This window comes from Opisthorchis viverrini, assembly GCF_000715545.1.
Source record: "Opisthorchis viverrini unplaced genomic scaffold opera_v5_58, whole genome shotgun sequence".
NCBI classification, from domain to species: Eukaryota; Metazoa; Platyhelminthes; class Trematoda; order Opisthorchiida; family Opisthorchiidae; genus Opisthorchis; species Opisthorchis viverrini.
This window is the reverse complement of record NW_008751716.1, coordinates 1,072,504-1,099,775: the sequence shown is the minus strand read 5'-3', so window position 1 is coordinate 1,099,775 and position 27,272 is coordinate 1,072,504. Positions and strand designations below refer to the sequence as shown.

The following is a 27,272-nucleotide window of genomic DNA, read 5'->3' as shown; positions in this document are numbered from 1 at the left end:
CTTAACGCAAGCAGTTGCGCTAACTCGGTTGTTTCTCATTCAAATGCGCCGAATGTTTGCTTAAGATCTGTTTACCGTATTGTAATTGATGTGGAGGAGCAGTGCAGATGGGCGGGATGTGTGACATAGTACAGGAGGCCTCACTAGTATGTGCTACTTACCAGACTGGAGATATGAGATCTCACCGGTGGGTGGATACAGGCGGTAGGGTCAAATCACGAAACAGTTGTAATACTACTTGTTTAGTCTTCTTCAAGTCGAATTTCCTTTATCATATTCAGCCTATTATCGTTCACCCCCATCTTCCTTCTGGAGGTGCTTGGGGTTACATTGACAAAGAGGGTCGGACGTTCGAACTCACTCTGCTTGACTGTCCGCTGGTCGCGGAAGCGGGGACAGATTGGAGCCTGTGTGTTACTCTCTTCTTTCTATCCAGCTCATATGGAGGAATCTACCCCAGGCATATTTCGGAGGGCTTGAACCTTTTACATGCATCATGTGAGCTTTCCAGATTGATTGGGGCAAGATGGCTCAGTGGTTAGAGCGCGAATTTACTGACCAAAAGGTTCATGGTTCGAACCCTACCTTTCGACTTCCCCTATCTAGGCTTGGGCGACCGGGCAGTATCCCAGCCCTCGTGCTTCGTTCTGCTGGCACGGCACCGAAAGGGTACTACGGCTGCACGATTCCAGGTTTATATCTGATGTGATAATAATTGTGGCGTTGCTGAGGTTAGGGTTAATGTGGCATGGATTAGTCCAATATAAGGCTTGTTTCGAATTGCTTGTCTTTTCAAACGCGGAATCGCACTAGCGCCTTGCGTTTCAGGAAGTACAGGCAAACCACTTAACTGCTCCTCTGGCGTGGTTAGGTTGGTATGACTTATCACACTTGGTTTGGCAGATTGCCCTTAAAACGCGTGCTTTTGTCTTATTTCCAGATGAATGGGGAGATTGACATTATTTCCCATCCATCAATTCGCAAAATGTTTATGGGATCGAATTCATGCACTTCACAGCACTCCACTTTGAGCGTGCAACTTCCGGTTGTCGATTCCACAATATTTCCATCCCTGAATGATTGTGTTGATTATGAATGTTCTTCGAGTGGTATATTGTCTGCAGGAAGCGATCCAGCATGCGATGAAAATACCGAGGGGTATCGTAATGGAAGTGATTGCGAAAGGCTTGTTTCGAAAGACACAATATGCAACCGATTGACCCCATCGAATTCCAGTCAACTTTCGCCGCTGAACTCATCCACTGAATGTTCTGGAGATATCCTCCCCATGACAGAGTCAGGGGTAGTAACTGGCTCATCTGGCTTCGATAACACTCCGGGAAGTCAGTCATTCCCCACATCCACAGCAGCACCGGCTGGTTACCACATGGACGTACAAGAGAAGAAGATGTTTCCCAATGTGAACCGTTTGGCAGAGGCGAAGGTACAGGATCAGTCCAACTGCCCTACTGACGATTCAAACATTTTCTGTGGCGATGTTACATTTCTCCAACAAAGTCTGAATCCAAATACCGCCAGCAATGAATCGCAGAATGATCTGTTACTTGAACATAGTGACGTGTCTAACCTACATGCCTCGCAGCTACACATGGACTCACGTGTTCCGAGACTTGACCGAGATATGTGCAACTTTCCTATGGGTTTAACGAAGTCCATTAACAAGACTCTGCCACTATTTGTTTCGGGGGATTCGGAAAACCCATCTGCGGATCGCGAGCATGGATTTCCATCAACAGGACTATGGGGACGACCTACCACGGTTGGAACAACTGCCGAAGACCTACGATCCTTTGGATATACCGGAGATTCTGTCGCCTCTCTGGCGTCAAATGGTTTGGTTGAGCACAGTTCCACTGGTGTGGAGAACGGTTCCAACGCTGGATCACAGAATCTGATGAGCGCTGTCGCTGCCGCAGCAGCTAAACGGGCCATCACCGGTGGCCACCAGAGTGCCAAATTTGGCGCTGTAAGTAGGCCTAGCACATGGACGGAGAGTTCTTTATCGACTGCACCTCAATCTTCTTTCGGTTCCCTTGGAAGTAACAGTTGGAATATGGGTCACACCAACACAACCAAGGTAGGTGCCAATGGTCTTGGTGGTATCTGTCAGCCCGTGGCTTCTGGTGTAAGCCCTATCGGATCCAGTCCAACTCCATGGGCGCAAGTAGTGACGCAGCAACAACCACCGCATGGAAAAACTAACAATGTCAACAACGTGTTGGGTAACATGGGTTTAGCCAGTTCAGTCTCCGGAGGAAATTGCAGTATCCGTACATCAGTCAACGTGGGTGGCATATCTACCGCACCCAGCTTCTATACAAATAACACCTGCAAGACGGGTATTGGCAATAGTGTTGCGGCTAATATGTACAGCATGTTCCCAAAGAAACCACAACATAGGATGATGGCGCACTGGCAACAGCAACAACAGCATCACCACCCAGGTCTCCAACATAGCCATTTGAACAAAATTCCCGGAGGTCTCCAGAACACTACAGGTCAGCCTGTTTCTGGCGGGCGCATCCCAACCGCATGTTTAGATGGGAGTACTGTGGGTCTGATTGGAAGTGCTTCCGGTGATTGCAGCACCGTAGTGAACTACCCGAGCAACTTCAATAGTGGTGGTTGTTCTGTATTGCACTCATTGTCCTCGACAATCGCCACCCCTCCAACTATGAACACATTGTCCATAGGATCCTCGGGAGACTCTTTTGCCTCAGTGGCTTCTTCAATTACGACAGCCAACAATGACAATGCTTCTTTGGATACTTTCAAGTTTGGCTTAGATCAGCAATTAATGGAAGTTATCAAGTCGTTTGAAACCACCAATATTGGTAACACCAACTCGGGTGGGGCCAACACAAATAACAATAATGATGGTTCTGTCCTCGTTGGAGGCCTGGATGACGTCGTCATTCCATCATTCAATGAGGTTGATCAACAGTTTCCAAACATGACAAACCTGAATCAGTTGTCGGTCTTGAGTCAAGCCGTATCATCGACAAATACTCCCAGTTTGTGTGGTATCAACGGTGCAAACAACCACGCTCCAAGTATTCGTAACTTATCGGGTCCTTCCGTGTTCGGCACGATTGGAATGAACAATCCCTATTCTGTTTTCGCCAATATTCCCACCCGTGAAGAAGGATACTCAAGGAAAGTATTCGTAGGTGGTCTTCCACCGGATATCGACGAGGGTAAGTTTGTTGCACTGTAAAATACACACCATGATTCCTAAATATGTGCTGTTTTCGCTATATATTATTCGTGAAAGTTGCTTTTCTTTTCACCGCGAGGATTTAAACATGGGAGATTTCACAGATATCTATGAGGCCAGTGCGGCTGTCGTCTTCCTCCACTACCATGAATGCCGTTGTGTTTTTGTTTACTATATGTCGGTATGTTCCCATATTTTATGGATGTGGCACCATTCTTGTAGTCGGTGATTGAAATGACCTTTACTTGATTGAGTTGCATCAGCTGTTCCCAACAGATGCAACATTACTCCAAGGGGGAGAAAAGAACAACTGGGCCGTTTTTGTTCACCAGAATGTGAACTGTATTCGGTTGTAAAATACTGGAACACACTTGTGCGGAGGTGATGAGCCAAGATCTCACTTGTTTGTTCAACATAGTTTCTCCGCATGCAAATGAGCCAAAGGAGGTCAAACAAGGGCTTGGCAGCGAAGTGTCAAAGCCATTACCAGCAAACTCAGCTGTACTGGTCATTGCCGTCTCCCTGGATGGGGACCCCGAGACTAATTGTTGGACATGGCCCAGTCGCACCCTCAACGGCGCTCCTGCATTCAAACTATTGCCTTCAATGCATAGCTCCCCTCCCGATCTCCCCACTTAAAAGTCCACTGACAGACATGTATTTGCGCACAAATTTATCACCTCCAGCCTCCGATGCACAGCTACCTACCCCACTTCTCCAAACATCGGTGGACGAAATTGTGGCAGCTACAAACACAGTATGACAAGTACGCAGTTTTCATAGCTGATAATGATGATGATGATGATGCTCTTATAAACCATGTATGTAATCAGTACTATTTACTGGCATTGGTGCTCCTAAACCTCAGCGACATCGTCATGGGGTTGCAGTGACAATGAACACCAGTATTTAACAAATCCACTTCACCGTACCAATATGCTTGTTTAGTTGAATAACATTCTGCTTAGAAAGAACAGAACAGAGATGGATGGAGAGATGGAGCTACATATACATATGGAGGCTGAATCAGAAATTTTGGAGAGACTGACACTAAGGCCACCGTTGCTGAGATATCAGCAAGCTGATATCTCAAGTAAAGCACGATCAGTAGTAAGTCGGTTCTATCCTGAACAGCTAATCGTACAGATGACTGCTCCTAAATTAGCCCCATTATTATGTAGGGATAGCTCGTATCAATCTCCTACATCAGAGCTATGGAGGCAGTGTCTAACTCGTCTCCGTATGCTGATATGATCTCTTTTCTTACCCATATTTCTCTGTTACAGAGGAAATCACCACGGCCTTTCGACGCTTTGGACCGTTGATCGTTGATTGGCCTCATAAAACAGAAAGCAAAGCCTATTTTCCTCCAAAAGGTAAAGAAAACGCACATATTGTGATTTCTCCCGGATTTTCCGTCTGTGCCATAACGTGTGGTGTATATGAACTGAGGCCTGTGTAGTGAAGAAAATTACTTCAAGGTCTTTATGTAAAGTTTGCATAATTATCTGTTTTCCTGTGCACCCAAGTTTACTTCACTTCGATGAATGTGCCGTCGATCTGACAGGCATCATCTGATCGATTTGGAGTTAACATCTGCTGTCGATATTTGTAAGGCCTCTGCCACTACTAACAGCCATTTTTGCCAGAGTGATGATCAATCTCCCTGGCTGTATTACATATTCCAAACATTAGTTATGTTTTACAGTTCGATTGGATTTCCTCCGTTCTCTATTATCGACGAAGAAAGAGATACCATAACGTAGTGACCCGGATTACCTGTCTTTTATTAACAAGAAACTGGCAAATGTGACAAGCTCATCGGTACTGTCGAATTCTACAACCCTGCTGCTTCAAGCCTCAGACATACCTCCATTTACATAGGTGAATCAGCTGGCGAATTCTTCGACAGTTGCCAGGCCTCGATGGTTCATTGGACTCCTGCTCAAATCACCCGGGTTAGATCCCTTAGTGGGCTCCCGACCTCCACCTTGGAAGTATGTATACTGGTTACTTCAGAAAACATTTGATGTGTTTTGTGGAAAATATTGCTTATATCTATTGGATCGTATACTATCTTAAGACCCACTCATCATACCTTTTTTCCAAAAAAATGTCCATCCAAGGACAATTTACAAGCGTTCGCCTCTGCGCTGTTGCACAACTGCACTTAACTATAGGAATCATGGTTATACATGAGATGGATACCTCGAGGTCGCCCTGACCTAGACAGAAGGACGATTAATGTTCTCAATCAAAGCCTTTGGCTCAAAAACGTGCTCAATGCTGTGGTGTTTGGCGGAAAATGCCAGTACGTTGATTTTTTTTTAAAGAACAAATCGCCACGCCTGCCCCGACCTCCTGATGTATGACCAGGAGACTGTGTTGATTAAACAAAACCATTGAAGAACTTGGTATAAAACACTGCTAGTGTCTCACGGATGCCTCCCTAGTATAGCTTAGTGAGTCATGGAGACACAAACTATCACACATCGCTAAGGTCCAGTCTGTTCGTGACAAGCTTATCGTACAACCATTCGACTCGTTTTCTGAGCAGATTTATAAATCCAGTCCGTTGCTCAGCTGTCTTTGAAAGTTGATACCTGTGTGCCAGTCAGGCTACATTCCGGTCTCTTCTTTGCGTTGCACAGGCTATTGTTTTCTGCTGTTCCAAGACGAGCGATCTGTTCAAAGCCTCATTAATGCGTGCATTGTTGATGAGAATAAATACTATTGGTGTGTTTCTTCTCCGACGATGAAAGATAAGCCGGTTAGTTTGTGCTTGCTCTCTATTATTTGTTTGCTGTTATTTATATTTTCAGCATTCTGTCATTATATTAGTATTATTAGTAGCATTATTATTATGGGTTGCACACTGCTTTCTCGCCTGTAAAACGGCTGGGTGTATGATACTGAGCGAACTGCAATGAGGCTTATGCAGTTACGCATCCATAACTGGGTGGATGGTAAATTTCTCACACATGTCTTTGTAGGTTACTCAGACCATATTTACCAGTTAGCCCCGTGTCTGTTTTGCTCATATTACTATCGCTACAGGACGTGTTTTTGCGCTAAACTGTGCGGGCTCTGTGTATTAATTATTCCCAGTGATAGACTGAGTTTATTTACTTTGAATTATTTAGCGCCAAGTGTTGAGGATCTTGCAGACTTCTTGCAATCCTTGTTGTAGGTCAAGCCTGGTTTATTAGTCGCTGGAGTCCATTGGCATCTATACTAGTGCCAATGAACTAGAAATTCACCGGGCACTAATGAAGACTAGTTAGTTGCTGTCTGTAGCCGTGTCGAGACGGAGTGATACGTGTTAAGGCCGTTTTGCATTGTGATGATTCGAGCAGATTCACTGGGTGTTTGCCGTTTCTGACCATGTTTTCAATTTCACCATTCAACCCCACTGCTTAAAAGCATCACCTGCATTCAGTTCTAGGCCGACTTAATGTTACTCCAGTCGATAATTAAATCTGATCGAATGTTCGGTTCTTCATCGAGAGCCAGTGTAGGTCCTTGCGATTTGAATCTGTTGGATGGGCTGCTAGTGTTTTACTTGAGGACCGGTACGGACAAACCTAGGCACGGCAAAACTACCTATCAAAGCCCCTATCCATACACGAAACATTCGAATTTGCAGAAGATTAATTCATTCTGCCTCAATATTTCTGCTGTAAAGCCAAGATGCACTCTGGTAGTTGTTCCGTCATAACTTCGCCGGAGATCTTTAATAATGAAAATAGCATTCTTACTGCCTCTTTTGTTTACTTGTTTACGGTTGTGGGATTTTATATATTCACTCGAGGTATTCCGATTGTTTGCGTCAATCCAATTCGGTGTGGATCAACGAAATTACAAATAATAGATGTGTGCCTATTTTCCCACCTATATCTTAGTGTTGAGAGCCATTATATATTCTACTACTTGTGGAAGAACCCACGGCAGCCTAATGTGTTTAGTCATTGCGAGTCTCTGGTTTGGGTGTGCAGTCAACTATTGATCGTATGCTTGTTTTCATTGCTAAATTTGGTCACGTACTATTTTGAAAGCCTGTTGGAATGCGGAAAAGTGAAAGTTAATATGTAGTTCTCCTTAGCCTCGAGAAAGACTGAGTATATGATTCACCTCATAACAAATCAACTACGTGGCGAATCCGAGGAATATTAGCGACAACATGGACCCAGCCTAACAATCTTGTTTACTTTCCGGTCGTAGCTACACAAGGGACTCGCTAACGACGCTAAAATTCGACTAGTGGCCCCGCATACAAAAGTGTGGTGCATCATGTGCGAAGAACAATTGCGGCGGGGGGCAGGCACCTTTGACAGTCCTGTTGGCATAACATGTACGCGGTAGTCGGGATGTCTGTCTCCTTCATGATCTAACAAGTCCCCTTCTGCCTTCTAGCACCATTGCATAATTTCTGGTGTTCCGGATTTCGATACCCTGTTGATTTCACCCATCGTATTAGTATGATGCGTCAAACGCTGTCGACAAAGTCGATCACATTTCGTGCCAGCTTTCTTTCTGTTACCACCCATATTGTCCAGGAATGTCGCGTAATTAGTTAGGATACCTAATAGAACAGGTAACGCTATCAACAATACCACTAAAAAGGTTGCAAATAACTTGAGGGAAGCAAGGAGAGTCTAACGGTGCGTTGGAATGAAGGCGACTCCTAGCTATTGGAGGGGGAGTAACTTGTGTGCTTCGCATCATCAGAACTATGGTGCTGTGTGGTTTCCAGTGTTAATCGTCCAGAGATGTGTAACATAACGGACAGTCCTGTAGGTTAGTTCTTGATTGTGGGACAGTTAATGGGTGTGGGCTTTGAGCTCTTTTACAGTTATGACTGCAGAGTTGATTGTTAAAAGTGCACTCTAGTACTTATATCGCTTCTGTGGGAGGCGACAACGTAACATTTGATCGTCTAGCCTTATTAAGTCCTTGTTTTCCGTACTTTGTAAGGTTCCTTCAGTGCGGCGATTCTCTTCTGAACTGATGAATGATACATTAACCCTGATATTGTTCAGTGAAGCCCAACTAGTGATAATATTTATGCCCACGTTTCACACGAACTCCCTGTTCTCCTATCACAGGTGCAAATCCGTCCTTGGAATCTTGCTGACTCGGATTTTGTCATGGATGGTTCTCAGCCGCTCGACCCGCGTAAAACTATATTTGTGGGTGGCGTTCCTCGGCCACTTCGAGCAAGTGTGTGTTACTCTCACCTTTGATTTGTATTATTTTTACTTCACAGCGTGGGCTGTCACACTGGGTTGCCAAAGTCCCCCAATCCACAGTAGCCATATTTTTATTCTGGAGCCTCTGTAGTTGTTAAATGGGATGATAGCATAAATCACTGCCCTACTCGTCACCTGAAATTTCTGTGCAGTGGTTCTAATAAAGCTTCGTGCGCCTTGTTTTTACTGTCCAGTTTAGCGGTTGCCTTACTCTTCTTGTATGCACCCTTTTATAGTGCAATCTAATCGAACATCTACCAATGAATCGCCCCCATTCACACATTCAGAACCATCCCAGTCAGTGTTACAGTTCTTACAGGTAGAAATAATTATATGGTATGTAGAGCTCGGGATAGCTCAGTGGTCAAGGTGCGAAATTACGGACCGGAAGCTACGTGGTTCGCAACACCGGCCCATTCACACATTCAGAACCATCCCAGTCAGTGTTACAGTTCTTACAGGTAGAAATAATTATATGGTATGTAGAGCTCGGGATAGCTCAGTGGTCAAGGTGCGAAATTACGGACCGGAAGCTACGTGGTTCGAACACAACACCGGCATCTGGACTGCTCCTGTCTAGGCATGGGCAGGTTGGCGATATCTCAGCCCTCGTTCCTCCTTCGGATGACGTGGAAACTAGACACCAAAAGGAACAGCAGCATAATGGTCGTTTATTATTTTTTTACGTAGTATGTACCTGTATGTTCAAATTGCACGTGCTCCTCTGCTTCTGCAACAGCTTGGTGGTTCGTTCGTTCTTGTGTTGCCTGGAGGTCGTCCTATATGTGAGGACGTAACAAAATGGTACAATTGTTGCCTTCTCCAGTTGTGGGTTGAATGTTTACCAATAGGTCGTTTCCTTATGAGAATTCTTGTTTTGGTGCGCTGTGGTTACGGCAAAGCTGTTTATCAACTTTCATTTCCCCAAGTTGTTTTCTTGTCAATGTGGTCTCCACTGACCCCAACTATAAAAAATCAATGCCCTCTTCTTATTCAACGTTAAAACGCCTTCTGATATTTGGGGAAGTAGCTACCGGTCTTCTCCTATAGTTTTACACTTTTCCATTTGTCATATGATAATTCTGGATTTGCTAAAACATCGTGTCAATCCGTTAGCATAGTTCTAATTCTTGAAGATGCATAGTACATACCTCACTTCTGTCTCATCGCTGCTACTCCTGATGGAGGATAAACACGTCCGATGAATGTTGCGCACAGCAGCTCTATGCGTCTGACATCCACCTAAGAAAGCTCTCTAGTCGAACTGTATACAGCGGAGACGCATTAGTTATCAAATTATCACTGAACCGGGCGAACATCCCCTGTGTGGTTAACCTGATCCTCCTCAATTCATGTTCATGTTCTGTTCAACACGTGAGCCGTAAGAACTAACGCTATCGAAATTATTCCAGCCAGCCAATCTAGTCAGTACTTCGAGGATCGAGTCGAGGATTGCACCGTTTGGTCTACTGTTCAATTGCTGAACACACCATCTATGTTTCTCGAAACATAGGTATCTACTGCCAAAGTCGCCTCACTTTCAACTGTACGAATTCAGAGCCGGAGCCCCCATGGCTGTGCATGACTTTCCCGAGGCGGATTTTCGTCAGTATCTTGTGCTACTTCAATGCTTCTCTGACCGTGTTTTTATTTTTCAAAAGGTTCACGTGTATCGGAAAGCGGTCTTTGAATCTTGTGACATTGACTGAGCAAAATGGCAGATAATGCGAGACATACTATAAAGTCAAATCTTTTTAGACTGTCAGTTGAAATTCGAACTCTAACCATTTTCCTGGAGTTTTATCAAATTCCATACAAATGATTCCCACAATAGTCTTTTATTGTTTGTCCACTGACCGAAAACACTCATGAACATTCCTTGTGAACGCCCGGCGCACATCACGCTATAAAATCTTCGCGCATGAAACCGCGTTACATCCTTACCACACCTTTCGCTTGTCTGTATGTTACATTGTATTCGTCCCCCATCTATCTACGCAGTGGGGACGTGTTGTTACAGCAATATCGACCGGGATGTTTGTCAAACGGTGGTTTGTGTTGTCGTTAAGTCCACATTCCGTTCATAGCGTATCGATCTATCTATCCGCTTTGGCCAAGCATGTTTCGCATGTCTATCTATCTATCTATCAGTCGACACGCTCGGCTCGCTGTATCGTCCCGATAGTATTTTCCGCCGATACACCAGATCGTTAGGTTTTTCCACACACTGGTTCCCTAGTTGACTGTGGTAGATCTTTTCAAGACATTTTACAAGTTTTTGCTCTGGTTGTGTGCATCTCACATTTATCCTCTGTTGACCGTGCACATCTGCAAACCATCGCTTAGAGTTGTTTAGCATTGGATGCTCTGTAAACCCGTATAAATGAGTCGGATTAACATCTCTTACTAGCATGAAGTGTTGCACCGTGCGGATCCTGGTTTGTCGCAACGAAATCATGCGTATCCTCTTCGGACCTAGTCAAAACGATAATTCTAACGCCACACTTCAGCAGCGGATTTCAAGTTTCTCAATCTATAAGGGTGTGTTGCTTTACCGGGACATCAGACGACTCCTTGTTGTGTGTAGCCGTTTAATACACCTAGCTTTCATGAGGTTATTAGAAGTCCCAAACTTGTGCAAATTACCAGAATATCCGTGAATATTGACTGTAAGGTGTAGGAAACTATCTGGGGTTATGTTCAGTAAGCTCGCTTTCGTAAATTTATTCTTTTCTAGCTGTAGCATTTATTCCCCCTACGGTAGATTTAGTTGTGTCACAGGGACACCCAGTCCGGAAATTTAAATGGAACCTTGTTTGGGGGGGGGGTCATACGTGTATCCGTGTTCCCTGTCGCATACTTACCAGGATCACCACAACTAATGAGTTTTCAAATTCCTAATCGTCGTAGGTTTAGTGCAATTAAAGAATAGCGGGCAATCGCCCTGCTTCTCTTGGTGATTAGCACCAGTCCCCTGTGAGCGCTTAGGAGTCTCGGCAACCAGAAGTCGATTCGACTTGTCTTCGGGTAATATGTGCCGAATACCCTACAGATCTACATATATTAAACCTTCGTACGCCCAACATCCCTAGGACCACCTCATCATAGTTATTGTATCGTGTCTGTTAGTATTCTTTATACCCGATTTAGGAATGGCTGTCTCATTCATACTAAGAGTTCATCGTACCATTCGGTAGGTTGTTTCGATTCTGACAGCTTATATGACGTGACTCACCTAGCACCAAGCATTCATCCAGAATTCTTACCTGACTGCTCTGCATGTCGTGTGACGTAGACTTTCCACAGGTGCATAATAGACACCTAGCTGCTTGTAACATAATTGCATTAGTCATCTCAGGTCTTCTGATCATATGGTCTCCTTATGGAACACAGTCTCTCTATACCGTCACACGCTATAATGGCGCCTTCACCCTTCATTGCTTGCGGGCTTACGTTAGATTTTTCACCGTCGCATATCTCTCTATCCTGATGTTCCATCGCTGTCCGGCAGTTTTCGCTCGAATCCACTTCCCCTATTCACACCGACCATGTGTCAGTTCGAATCACCACGATTTCAGCCAGACGTTATTCAATAAAACCTGCTTTGTCTATTGTTTTCTCGCACCCCTCTCATTTATCTCTTGTGGCTTTGGTCAGTTGTTTTAACTGAGTAACACACTTCACTCTGCCGTCCGACGAACTTCAGTTATACAACTGTGTACGAAGCTTACACTTGCTCCAGTTGCTATGGTTTCGTTCACTAAAAATGAAAGAGGGAATTTATAGCCTAGTATCGGTGTCCGTGTCCGGTTGGTTGATGTTGAATCAGTCTAGTTGTGTAGTGAACCAGGAAAGTGGACAGCCATGTATTGTGTAAAGTTTATGTAGACTAAACAGCCTATCCTAAGGATATCGTCCGGGAGACTTCGCTCTTCCTAAATCCAACTGACGTTCATCAGCATTGCTAATTCGACGGTACGGCTAGACTCGGGCAATACTTTGGAAGCGCCGATAGTCATACATGAAAGGCTTCGTACGTACTTTGTGCACAGACGAGAGACCTCGGCTCTGATCCATCAAGCATACACTGCTCTTGAGAGACAAACTGATTTCATATCGGCGACATGAGTATCGAAGGTTGACAAGGGCTCCTACGGCCTTCCGGACTCGAGACACGATGTCATCTTCAGTCAGTCCTCTGGGGTTTGCAAAACTGCTTAGTTAAATGATTTTCCTTGGTTTCCTGTGTGAGTTGGGCATTCGATTGCACCTGATCTAGTCGTCTCCTGCATGTGTATGGTGCATGCCAAACCGTGTTGCAGAATTATTCAGGTTATTAAGGTTGTTTTGTATCTGGAAAATCTTAGCCAAGGAAAGCAGTATCGTCTGCATACTCAACTTTTAATAGGGAACCTCCCAAGTTGGTAGTGGCAGACAGAGAAGTTTCAAGCACCATATCAAAGCTGAAAGGTGAATGAGATGTAATGACGCATAGCAGCTTCTTATTAATTTAGAATGGCAGTTCGATATTTTTCTTGGAAGGTGAAAAGAACGCGCAACAAAACATGCATGTCCATAAAACCAGCTGGTTTGAATTTTCTGAATAAAGCTGTGGAAATGACTCCCTGTGTTTTGCCGCTAGAACCCCCGCATTAAGTTGGTCACCATTCTGCACATTTAGTGTGCTTTGGAAAACAAACTAAGGATAAACGCTAGCCCTGGTGTAATTGTGTAGGTCATTCCCTATGACGTGGACCACATTTGCCGAAAAAGCATGATGTATTTTGGTGTTATCTGCCTGTTTTGTAAAGTTTATCCACGGTTTTGATACGAAAAATTAATTTCCTTATGAGGACGACCTCGCTTACCTCCACTGTTCTCACAAAACGGCGTATTTGGCGCCTGAGGCTTTGCGTCCTGGTAGTCTGTTCGGTTTGGAACTATGGTCAGTCGTCATTGCTATAGTAACAGATGCAAAAACAGCCAAAATTTTGAATCTTCATGACCGCTCCATTCATCTGGCGCTGGAATGACTTCCCATGTCACGCACTTCCACCAGACACAGTTCAAGTTAAGTGGTTTCGATTTCGCGGTTTACTGTACCGGTACGAAGTTTGGGTTGTTCGGTTGAACGCTGGAGGATCACCCTGACTGCTAGTGTAAACTTTGATAGGTCGCTTTTTTCGGAGGACACATATCCATATTGTTTTCGGTTGCGTATTTTCCTTCTTTCTATGTTCCTTGCAACCTCATAAAGTTCTGTTGATCGCTTTGTTCTTCGCACCACTCGATATTAGTCAACAGCACCTACGACTATAGTCATTGTCGGTGGTCGACGTCATTCCGAATGCACTTGGTTCTGTATGTGTTTTGTCATGGCATTATTGAGTTTGCTTGCTGTACTACTGGTTTTCGCTGTCTTTGCACAACTCTCCGTAGCCCTTTCCGTAATATCTCTTTTGTGCTAACTTTTGGAAGCTCTCATGTCATGCCATTTGGCTAATGTCATCGCATTCGCGGCTAGTGATAGATCAGTTTATTCGCCGGCCTTTTGACCATCCTCGTTCTATGTGAAGTTGTTTGCTTACGCATTGCTCACTCTGTTTTCTTCCCGTCATTCTTTCACATCCATTTGGCCCACTGGTCCGTGTGCACGACTTGGGTTGCAATGTACTGGCTATTTTTCGATCTCAGTCTCTCCCCCTAACATTGTTCTAACTTGTGGACAACAACAGCAGCAGCAGTATCTCCTACCTTTCTTCCCACACTTCTGTCTTCATCCTTCCGTGTGTTGATGGTGTTGACCTCAGCTTGACCTCACTATAGGACACAGGATGCCAGCAAGCAATCTGCTGTCATGGTTGTATGCCACCCCTCTTCGTACCGCTTCTGTCACTGCCTAGTCATCGCTACCAAACGATTCCGTCGGTTTCGAAAAATCATGCTTTATAAAACGGTGGTGGGTGGTCCTGACCTGGTCAGGGGATTGGCTGTCCTGCCCGGTTTACTGCATACCTTGCTTTACGCCTGTGACAGATAGCCGATCGATCAGGCCTAGGGCATTGCCAATAAGCTCAGGCACTGTTTAGTCGGTGTTTGCTTACACGACACATGGACCCATCTCCGGTTTCAGCAAGCGAATAGTTTGTTGAGGTTTGACGGTTCGTGTGCATGTGTATTGTCCCATACAAGAAATTGACGTCACTACATTTCTGCTACTCGACTAGCCACCCGAGGTTGGTGAGTCGAACTGATACTTGAATTCGAGCAACAAAGTTGTGCTCAGGATGAGGAGGTGGGTGAGTGCGTAGAAGAGAACCACCCCCCTGCTGTTCGCGGAGTATCACTTCCCAGTTTTATGAAATTCTAATTTGGTTCATCGCTGTAAAATACTGATGTAAGTTTCTGGTTTACATCCTTTCGTTCTTATTTTTCCCATCACTGTTTTCAAAGGTCTGGTATTCAAAAAATCGCAGAACTCTGCGCGCCTGTGGTACATGCAATTAAACGCCATATTGTGTTCACATTTTCAAGTCTCCTCAAAGGAGGCCAACTAAACAGCAACTGGCTGCAACAACCTCGTAATGCTGGAACAATGACGAACGCTATCTGGACCACACAATAGCTTCATGCGGGTTTGGGAACCTCGAGATCTCCCTCTGTGCTGGTTGACAGCTAATGTGACACGTGCAACGTGGCCGATGCTCCACAACCGTAATTGGAACTGACGGCACTGAAGATGTTATAAACTCGTGTGTTGTTCGCCTAAGATGGGCTGGTTTGGTCAGACAGTGAGCGACCATGTGCAGATAGTGATGACTTATGGCCTCGTGTTTACAATGGCGGTGAGGTCGCACATCGATTTAGTACAACTACTGTGATGCGACCAATAGCGGAAACGCACGTCCGAGCAAGCTGCAACTTGGGACTAGGCTGTACATATGCAAGTCGTTGGTCTTATTTGTCTTGTTTTGCCGTATTGAAACGCCAACCATGTACCAACATAGCGTCCGATAATTGAGCGGTTTCCACATGCGCTGTCTGTGACAGATACTTGGTATTTGCCGGACTGACGGCGTGCTAGACACAATGTCTTGCGAAAACCACCGGGACATCATTCTGGCGACCATAGCTTTCGAGGTGCTCTCTGGTGTTATCCTTCGCAGGTAGATCCACCATTGGCAGTTAAATTCGTTAGCATCAGACTGAGTTTCTTCCTAATCAAGGCTGCATCGATGATATCTTCACTTTGTGACAGGTTCTGGAATTCCGCCACTCCTTCCGGTGGTCAACAGTGATAGTTTTTATCGGTCTCAGATCTTCGGGAACGGTGACATTGTCTGATATCAGCTTAACTGTCAAGGGTAGAGCGTACACTCCCGTGGTCCGGTCTGTTCTACTTTATGAATCGGAGGCGTCGTCGCTGCATGTGGAATGTCTTCAGCAACTCTCTGTGTTTGATTATCGGTGTGTCCGAAGCGCTGCGCTGATGCGGTAGAGACATCAGATCAGCAATACTGAGGTATACTGCACGGCTTTCGGGAAAGTCACTCTCCCTAGATAGATCAGCAGGTCACATGCCACAGCTTACGCTGTATTGTTCATGTGTTTCGTCTGACAGAGGATAGTTTGCCTCGTAGAGCCCTCTTCGCCATGTATCGGATGGAGACGACCAAGAGGTGGTGAGTTGAAAAGAAAACCCTGGCCAGTCAACTTAGTCGCGTTGGTAACTAGTGTCTTCCTGGATAGGGTTCCCGAAATAAAATAAACTAATGGCAAGTGATCCTGATAGATATGGCTTTATGTGCCCAAGGTATATTTCGTGAGTGTTGCGGACCACCAGATGACCTTTTGTGTGCACTGTGGAGCTCGTCTGTTCAGGTATACCTGCCTGTATGGACAATTATGGATCACCAGTTGCATTAGAACTGTTCCCTTCTATTTGCCGGGTAGAAGAAGTTCAGCTGATTGTACATACGGCTCAGCGCAAACCCCATGTGGCATTATATGTTGTGCGCTGCATCTCCCTACGATATGGCAGGCTTATTCAGCCAGTCCAGTGTGTGTGTTTGTTATCGCCTGTGCAATCCCTAGTTCTTGCTTGGTAGCTTTCGGTTCATAGATCGCCGCGTATTCCTGATTCACAGTGTTAATTTGAGCCCAAATCGTGAGCACATACGCAACTCGGCTCGATTCTCGGGGTCAGAATTGTGGGTCGATTCCCAGGCTGACGTCCCTATTTCACCAACGCAACGTAACTGGATCTGCTTGCGAGCTCAACTGAGCATTGTGAGGAGTTTGTTCAGGAGCATCTGCAATCCGCCTTGAATTTTGCCGTGATACATTGTGGGAAGTTTATTTATGACAGTTTCTGTACGGAATGCAACCGCATGGTGTCTGCGACAGCCTTAAAATCAAATCTCCTAGATAGCCAACAATCGAATCATCGTTTCTGAAGGTGCAACCTGGCATAACTATTTCCGCTTCATACTGTCTCTCCCAACTTGCATGCCTTGTACTCTGTCAAAGGTGACATTCACAGAGCAAACGTTCCCACCAGTCTAACCCCGAGCCCAAAACAGGTCACATTTAATTGTAACGCAAGTGCGGCACTTTGACAAAATCAACGCCTCAGTTGTTGCTGCGAAAAGAGACCAACTTCCATGTAGGACAAAAAGCTCTCTTCTCCTTGCTGTCCTTCTGGTGATTGCTTTGTATAGCATAATTGAATGCTGATCAGAACCCATTTATATGTTAACTAGAAAGTGGATAGAAGTGGGAATCCATTTTACTTAAGGTGTTTTTCCTGCCGCTGAAGTCAGTCCATGATGAAAAGCCGAGAGGCGCTGTACATTTGTTTCATCCCTCTGGAGTCGTTCACTGTTTTTTTGGACTGTAGTAATCCTAGCATATGCCCTGAACGGTTCATTTTATGTAATTAGTATTCTGATTGTATAGCCTAGCGTGCCGTATAAATTACTGCCAGTGCACATGTAAACAATTGTTTCGAGCGCCAAATACCAAAACCTTGATTATAGTCTGTTCTGTGGTCTTTTTACTACCCGCTATACAGTTAGATACATGTTGCTCAACACCACTTGAAAGAATTCGCCTCGTCTTGGTGAATCCACCTAAATTGTGGTTGCTCCTTGGCAATGACTCACTTGTCTAAATCGCGTGAGATGAGAGAATTGTTTGTGGTGCAGGGACTTAGCGCAGAGTCATCGCAATCCGTCAGCAGCCTTCCAGTTCCCGGGGGTAATGTTCGTTGTGATTTGTTTGCCATCGCTGGTACGAAAAGCAATTTCCATCACCTCATCCATTCATTCGCCGGATGAGTCATTTCACAGCTGTTGCGCACACCACTTTTTGTATGATCTACTTACTTACAAAAGGCAAAACGAAATAGATTCATTCCACTTGTGCGTCATCATTTCGAGCTGGCAAGTTTATCAGACAGTTTTTCAACGTGCGAATGCCAGGATAAACTAAGAATGCATTTATTGCTTTTGACGTAGTTGGTTCTTCACATCTCACGCCTGGCGAAGCTTTTACTGCTGTTCAGGTGAAGCGAGGTGAATCACCCTAATCATGTTGCTCCGGGGCAAGACACAGACATGAACTGACAAGGTGATTACATACCCTGGTCAGTTGTCTGTCTGGATTAAGATTTACACTGGGCCATGTGTTGCGCTTCTGTTCGACAGGCTTGGCGGCTCCATAATTGCAGCAGTTTGACCTTGTTAGAATAGTAACAGCTGGGCTCCACACAAACTGTTGCTACCTTTGTTGTCTCGTTGTTTTCATACCTATCTTTGTGCGTGTGAACCAACGGAGACGAATGGTCGACCATGGTGCACTTTTGGCTGTGATACCAAACACAGGTGTGCCTGGTATTCGGTGGACTGACAGCAGCCTGTGTTAGTTATCTGCATCCGTGTTTCACCGTCTACCGTTTGAGTGGGTTTGGAGAAGTGGTAGAGCCGTTCTCTTATGATATCCCGATGCTTTCCACTCCATTTTTGTAAGCTTCTGGATATTACTATCTATATCAAACAGCATGACTTATTCTGTGTAGTCACAAAACTTTTGCCATCCTCTTGCCAAACTTGTTCAGCTTTAAGGCTCTTGTGGCAGGACACATTTTGAACACTTCCCTTTCACTTGCCGAGGTGAGGTGTTTTGTTTCTTGGGCCAGATGAGTCAAAATTGGTGATTATTTTTATGCTTGGTTGACTGAGCTTATTCGTGCGGAAATCTACATTTCAAGATGACGTGTCTACTGTATTGTCAATAGTGATAAAAAATCGGTTTGAAGAGACGCTTGAATTTATGTAAATATACCAAATAATTTGAACAGTTATCAATATTCCTCCTTCACAATCCAGTTCCAATTCGGCTTAATTGCTTGGAGAAGGCGTAAATCACAGTGTTCCATGACCCATCAAACCTTTCCCCAGATTCCTGTTCCGGTGGTTCTAGGCCTGTCTTGCTTCCAGTAATCCTTATCTGTGTCACATCCACCACAATGTATTAAAGATGGAGTGCTGATAAAAGCTTCCCTCATGCAACTCGAACTGTCCAGATCAGTGAACGAATCGGTGAAGTAGCTATCTCTCATTTATTTGAAGAAAAGACTAGTAAATCAAGTACAGCCCTAGCTGCCCACTTCCTAAACCGTTGAAACTTTACAGTATCAGCACTGATGGATAGCTTTCGCGTCACATCCGCAGCTTATGATCGCTTCACTGCTATTTCACCTGTTATTTAACCCGGTTAGAAGGCTTCCATGTGGAGCCGCGAAACCGGAACCCCAAGTTAGCACTAGTTAGAGGTTTATACATGCATGCACGTTTATCCGGTGCTAAGCTTACACACTTCCTGTCCATGTTATGTTGCAATTTGTCTAGGGTCCAGCTACTGTAGTCTCCTCGTGCTTCACTAGATGCACGTCACGTAAACTTCGTCTGGTTGACAACCGTTACCTCTCGCATGATACCCGTTGTGGACCTCGAACCGGAACACGTCAACTGATAGAAGCTTGAACCGATTTCGTCCTAGTTGTTAGCCTCTTACTGCTCCAATTTATTCACAGCTTTATCTGCTTCCTTTTATTCTGTATCTGTCGCACAGTCGATTGTTATTCTGCCTTCTTTTATTACCCTTGGTAGTCGAACTAGCGTTAATTATGGATCGGCTGTACAGTGGCGTGTGTTATGCTGGAATCGATACGGACCCAGAATTGAAGTACCCGAAAGGAGCGGGTCGCGTGGCTTTCTCAAACCAACAAAGTTACATTGCTGCCATTAGCGCTCGGTTTGTCCAACTGCAACACAACGAAATTGACAAACGAGTAAGTATAACTTTGTTATAATTTATTGTTGTATTCTGTATGTCTGGTTTTTCGGGCACTGTCTCTCGCATGAGTTTCCAGTTTCAATCTAGTTCTTCCATTGAATTCAAGTTTGGCGTTCACTACCAACTCGAAAAGCAGCTTCAGTTCCACATCATAGCTGATCCAATGGCACTTGTCCTTCTACGGCCAACTGTCCTAGATGCTGCTGTCATGGCCACCTAAATACTGGTCGATTCGAATATGACCGCTTGCGAGACACAATCTATCACCAGTGTTTTTCTTCGACGTTTCATATGTGATCGAATAAAAATGGGAGAGTCGACTGGGGTCTGATTAATACATTCAATTTATAATGAAGCAGACAACAGCCCGAAACTGTGAATCTTTTGGGGACCAGAGACTGTGAGTCCATTTTCCGTTATTCTAATAATAAATAGATCGTTCATCTGTAACACCCTTCCGGTACCTAGCTGCCGTTATACTAGTGGAAATTTATTGGCAAATTTGCCCATCTCACTTTTCGATGGGACTTTGCATTACTAGATACTGTCTTCCCATATGCACTATGTCCTCTCCTGTCTTGAAATATGTGGGTCACATGGGATTCAGTTCTGGTGAACTTCGTGATACTGATTGATAAACGCTGATAGGTGGCCAATTGTGTACCCACAAGATGCGCCTACGGGAAGAAGTAACAGTTGTGACTTCTGCAGCATTTTGGGGCAACTGGCAGTTGCATTTTTAGTGTATCTGGTTTCTTTGTATCAGACATTCATCCAGAAAATGAATTTGGTTTACCACTTTTGTTTTATTGATTATGAAATATACATACATACATTTTTATGCCAATATAGAACACCCTAAAACACAGTTACTTCAGTTCCGTGACGTTTTTCTTTGGAGGGGGCGGCAGTTCCGGAATGTTTGTACGTTGATTATTTCGAAAACCGTTGTGTTATTTCTCTTTCGGAATGAATCATTCATCAGTTCATCGTAAAGCTGACTACAGCAGAGCTCGCAAATGTGTAAATCTTTCTCTCAGCTGACGTTTGAGATACTTGATTAGCTGCTAGGTGACCCGAACAGCTTATCCTTTTTCTCCGCTGCCCAAGGTGTTTCCCATACCAACTGGCAAGGAGTCAGAATCCTCTCTGAAGGCTGCTTGAATTCAGCAAATTTTGCCCGTGTTCAATGCACGGGATCGATTAACTGATCATGATATAATTAGATACTGTGTCCACCCAGCTGAACATGGGTCCGTCTTATCTCCGAGGGATTTCCAGACAATCAATCTATAAGATTTTTGTGGAGTTGCCGTAGATCGTTGGCAACCGTTCTGTCGGTAGAAATGTATGTATTTGAGCCGCAAATGCCGTTGGTATCACAAAGTTAACTGACACTTGTCACTCCAAGTAAATGATGGCCAAGTTTTGTGTGTTTATTTACAATAACACCTGACTATTCTAGATAACTTTGATCCGTCAGGATAGTAATGATGAGGAGCGTCTTCCAGTATCACATGACTGTTGACTTTGACAAAGTATAGGCACTAGTAAAAGCTCCAGGGGATTTATTCTTGTGCGACCGCACTGTAGACATTCATCATGACTAAGAATTACCATACCAAAAAAGCTTCTAGGTGCATTGTTTTTTTTACTAGTTACGCACACTTTCTTTCCCTTACAGCTGGGATATCCTACCATTTACAGCCTTTCTTAAAATCTAGACTGCCTACTAGAATACAGCGCATGTTTCAATAAAGGCAGGTGTATGAACGTTCAGAACTATACGGTGAAAACCAACTTTTTATCCGCAACGCCAGTAGCAACTACCAACCTAGAGGCTTCGCTCCCTTGTCTTCGATAGTCCCGGTAGGATTCAGATTACACTTTAGAACCTACTTTTGTGTGAAGAGGGTTTTGAATTTTCGGACACTACCAGTGTCAAGCAAAGTGCCCAATGGCATAAACCTGACATCGAAGCTTGACTTGCCACCCATGCCATCCTGGCCTCTGTAATTCCACTCCATTTTTACTGTTAGGAAATATTTTCTTCCGGTTCGTACGAGTATCTCATTCCAAAATCGATGAATCACTATGGCCGATTCATTCACACGTTTAATAGGGATGTTTTCACCGAACACACCTGCCTTCAATGCCCGCGTGTTCGCGTGACTAAGTCGTCTGAACTTGCTTGCTCCGTTGGCTGAGATTTGACCAAAAGCCGGTTGCGGTTGCTTTCCCTGTACATGTGTACGTTCCGAACGGAATGATGTGTGTGTTTATACCTCGACACCGTCCCCTCTGGCCAGCTGAGTCTTGAAAGATGACGCGCACCCATCACTGGTTTGTGTGCGCTGAACAAATGTTGAATGTGTTCTTCGACGGTAGCTGACTAATCTGATGTATATGATGCTCGATGTTTCATTGTATCGAGCTGTCACAACATTCGACTGCTCACGCGCTATCGTTCCCCAATTTGTGCTGGGACGGATGGTTGTGTAGGTGTTCCACTTTTGCATCAGATTCAACGGTGTGCACACCGCTATTGTGCAAACCACACTGTTTCGTGGACCAATCCCAGTTTTTTTTACCGTGATATGACTCAATCTTAAATACTTTTCTAAAGTTTGAGCATCTAGAGAACTTATGCTATCCCGTCTGCTCATCGAGTGATATACTATAGTGTTTACGAATTTTTCGAAGAGCATTTTAGATGCTAACTCCTAATCTGCCAGATGACCGTCTCAGGGTAACTAACAATATCACGCACTTGTGACACCCAGCTGTGCTTGCGTCAACCGTGGCGTTGACTCATTTTCTTACCCTCTGCATGTGTGAATTTCTGGGGAAATCACACGGCTTACTTTGTCGATATCCTTCTAACTCAATTGTCTAACTGCTTACGCAGGTTTCTTTTTTTCCTCTTCATATGACAGCACTTTGAACGCGGCGTCATATGGATGCGCACAGCTCCTTATTCTGCCACCTCGCAGCAGCAGTTACATCGAAGTGGTTTAGGGAATAAGATGTGTTCACTGTCGTGCACAACGTCGAATTTGAGACTCTTACTCGCTAATCCAAGTGGGCGTTTACAATTAGCTGTCCTTCTCGGAAACATCTTGTAGCCCGAGTTCCATTTGAAAATAATTCTCAAGCACCTTTTGCGGGCACTGTTTGGGGAAGCAGCCCACTTGACTGAGTGAGCTGATAACCGAGTGTCATTGTTTTTTTGTGCCTTTTGTATCTCTATCTGAGGTTCTTTAGCTGTCCGGTTTAATACTGTTTACAAATTTCCAAATCACCCGACATTGTCCCCATGCGGGTCACCTAAATCACTCCACACTGTTTATTCCTGAAACTTAGCATACATCCTTTCCGGCTATCGACCCTACCCCACATGCCATACGTCGCTTGCAATTCGATACGCAGCTGCGCTTACCTGTGTGGATAGGTAGACGGTAGTCGTGCGCACGCGTTTTGCGTCGGAACAACCCAGTTTAAAGATAGAGTTGGCATGGCTGTTCGATACGCACACGCTCCGCCTATTGGTGCGCGGATTTGCTCGTTTTCTGCCAAGCCTGTGACAGTGGCTAACACCTGTTTGTCTCTCCACCACTGTTTTTATGGTGTCCCAAAATTATTCCAATTGCCGGAATTCGCCACAGTCACCTGAGTTTAGTAGCTGGACCTTCAATGCCAATTTTTGGTATGGGATTGTAAATGACCATCGTCCTCTTTAGATGTCAGCATTCTGGCAGAAATTTCCATCTCCATTTCGTCCATACCACCCGTGGATTTGTCACAAACGATTATACTTTTTTACCTGCAGCATTTAGACAATTCCGTTCATGCACTATTGATCCCACACACAAGGTGCTACTGTTCTATGAGCTGTCAAGTGCGACGTATCCGAACATTTCTTTTTCCTCTATTGACAGCCACCATGAAGTTTCCAACAGTGGTTACCCCTTTCCAGAGCGGTTACCAAAACTGGTACGCCAAGAATGGTTATAACACTACTAGCCTATCAGCAACAATATTGGTTGCCAGTAATAGAAGTTACTAATAGACCTTCAGATGTTTTTATGATCCTTTCAAGGATCTGATCTCCATTGGCTAATTAAAGAAGGGATAAGTATCTACAAGTACTCATTTTAAGTTCATCTGCAGCCAGTTTTTTTCCGGTTGATAGACTAATATATTTCGTTTTGTCGCAGAGAGATTAGTAATCGCAGTCGTTCGGTGCCTAGCTTCCATGCTACCCAAAGTAAACACGGGGGCTGGGATACTGCCAGGTTGCCCAAGCCTAGACAGGGGAGATCTAGATGCAGAGATCGAGCTCGAACCACGGACCTTCCGATCAGTAAATTCGCGCTCTAACCACTGAGCCATCTCGCCTTAGGCGCAGGCAGACTGGCTGTGAGTAGATGATCTGTTAGTGCTCAAAATGCTACAGTTAACCCATGGTGGAGATGCATGGTATTCGGATATCATGTCATTGAATTTATGAACAATTTAGGTTTGGTATGGATGCAACTGATTAGGACTGTGTTGCGTTGAGTGTGCAAATTATTACTAAGACCATGCTTACAAGATTGAAGAACACCCTTCAACAGCCCACTATTTGTGTCAATGCAGTTCATCTTCCCAAGTACGTATGACTTCTCCGCATGAAGCATCTACCCTTGCCTTTTCTTCCAACTCCATGTTTCCTTTGAGTCGGTTGAATGACTGCAAGCGAGTCCTTATCATCGTCAGGTGGTGTACAAATAAAAGCGGGAGCAACCTCGAGCTCTGTACGGCAGTGCCAAGTGGAATTTGTCGAGGATCGTAATAAACCAGACCCCTTACTAATTCGAATACGAAACAGACCTTCCACTTTGTTTTAGTGATCAGATGTGATCACCAATCTTTATGAGTTCCTCTACGTTTGAAGCCTGTTCTTAGCATACATCCTTTCCGGCTATCGACCCTACCCCACATGCCATACGTCGCTTGCAATTCGATACGCAGCTGCGCTTACCTGTGTGGATAGGTAGACGGTAGTCGTGCGCACGCGTTTTGCGTCGGAACAACCCAGTTTAAAGATAGAGTTGGCATGGCTGTTCGATACGCACACGCTCCGCCTATTGGTGCGCGGATTTGCTCGTTTTCTGCCAAGCCTGTGACAGTGGCTAACACCTGTTTGTCTCTCCACCACTGTTTTTATGGTGTCCCAAAATTATTCCAATTGCCGGAATTCGCCACAGTCACCTGAGTTTAGTAGCTGGACCTTCAATGCCAATTTTTGGTATGGGATTGTAAATGACCATCGTCCTCTTTAGATGTCAGCATTCTGGCAGAAATTTCCATCTCCATTTCGTCCATACCACCCGTGGATTTGTCACAAACGATTATACTTTTTTACCTGCAGCATTTAGACAATTCCGTTCATGCACTATTGATCCCACACACAAGGTGCTACTGTTCTATGAGCTGTCAAGTGCGACGTATCCGAACATTTCTTTTTCCTCTATTGACAGCCACCATGAAGTTTCCAACAGTGGTTACCCCTTTCCAGAGCGGTTACCAAAACTGGTACGCCAAGAATGGTTATAACACTACTAGCCTATCAGCAACAATATTGGTTGCCAGTAATAGAAGTTACTAATAGACCTTCAGATGTTTTTATGATCCTTTCAAGGATCTGATCTCCATTGGCTAATTAAAGAAGGGATAAGTATCTACAAGTACTCATTTTAAGTTCATCTGCAGCCAGTTTTTTTCCGGTTGATAGACTAATATATTTCGTTTTGTCGCAGAGAGATTAGTAATCGCAGTCGTTCGGTGCCTAGCTTCCATGCTACCCAAAGTAAACACGGGGGCTGGGATACTGCCAGGTTGCCCAAGCCTAGACAGGGGAGATCTAGATGCAGAGATCGAGCTCGAACCACGGACCTTCCGATCAGTAAATTCGCGCTCTAACCACTGAGCCATCTCGCCTTAGGCGCAGGCAGACTGGCTGTGAGTAGATGATCTGTTAGTGCTCAAAATGCTACAGTTAACCCATGGTGGAGATGCATGGTATTCGGATATCATGTCATTGAATTTATGAACAATTTAGGTTTGGTATGGATGCAACTGATTAGGACTGTGTTGCGTTGAGTGTGCAAATTATTACTAAGACCATGCTTACAAGATTGAAGAACACCCTTCAACAGCCCACTATTTGTGTCAATGCAGTTCATCTTCCCAAGTACGTATGACTTCTCCGCATGAAGCATCTACCCTTGCCTTTTCTTCCAACTCCATGTTTCCTTTGAGTCGGTTGAATGACTGCAAGCGAGTCCTTATCATCGTCAGGTGGTGTACAAATAAAAGCGGGAGCAACCTCGAGCTCTGTACGGCAGTGCCAAGTGGAATTTGTCGAGGATCGTAATAAACCAGACCCCTTACTAATTCGAATACGAAACAGACCTTCCACTTTGTTTTAGTGATCAGATGTGATCACCAATCTTTATGAGTTCCTCTACGTTTGAAGCCTCTGGTTGGCCCAAATGCACCTACAGCATAAAGTCAAGTCGGACCATCATATGGTTCGGAATCACAAATAGAGTAACGTATTATTCAGTGGTTTTGATAAGTTCTAGGTAGCTTGGTGTGAAACGGAGAAAGAATGGGAAATTCGCAGTAGCCAAAATCACAGTGTAGTGTTGTGGTATCCGCTTCCGCTTCTCGAGTTAGTATATATCATGTGGCTATTTTGGCCCATTTGTGCGTGAAGCCATTCCACAACCAACTCCAGTTCTTCCTTTGAGGAACATGTAGAATCTAGGATATCTCAGTTGGACAATGCCTTGGTCTCTATTAACTCCATTAACAATATCATTGCTCTTGTTTGGCATATTCCCATCCTTGTCCGTGCTGAACATAGTCTCGAAAATAAACCTATTCAAAACGGATGGAACATAGTGGTGAGGACGGCAGGCAGCTGAAAGAGGCTTATCGCTACCGTGGATGGAATGAGGCGAGGATCTGCGGTAGAATGTAAGGGCACCACGTTACATATTTTAATGGGGAGTATTGAATAACTAAAAACATCTTATGCTCTGAATTGTGTTATCTTCGAATTTAATGTGGGCTAGCTTGCATAGCCGTCCGCATCTTCTCCGCTTTAAGAATTCTGTATACAATAGGTGGAAAGTGGTCGTAAATTTGCTTAACAGCGACCTTAAACAATGAGTGTATGCAATGTGAATGTTCAAAATTGGACGGAAACGGAGAAACACAGAAAATACATGTGGCCTGAGTAGCGCTTCGCACACATACGAAGTAGATTCCGCTGGAAATCTCTTCATCGATGGATATTCAAGTGTTTGGCGAATTCTGAACTCTTCCTGGCCAAATACTGAAATCGAATGTCCGTTTCTAAAAGATATGCGCTTATA

At 44.5% G+C, this 27,272-nt stretch overlaps 1 protein-coding gene across 1 annotated transcript in view; it reads left to right on the top strand.

The window, feature by feature from the left end:
• Positions 1–940: 940 nt before the first annotated feature.
• The window catches only part of T265_03929 (hypothetical protein), a gene marked incomplete at both ends in the record, with an annotated part of 40,332 nt that continues 14,000 nt past the window's right edge, over positions 941–27,272 (top strand). The window contains 5 exons of the mRNA XM_009168530.1: positions 941–3,218; positions 4,525–4,614; positions 5,890–6,008; positions 8,344–8,458; positions 19,659–19,840. Coding sequence (XP_009166794.1) covers positions 941–3,218; positions 4,525–4,614; positions 5,890–6,008; positions 8,344–8,458; positions 19,659–19,840 — 2,784 coding nt within the window. The remainder of the gene's footprint in view (positions 3,219–4,524; positions 4,615–5,889; positions 6,009–8,343; positions 8,459–19,658; positions 19,841–27,272) is intronic.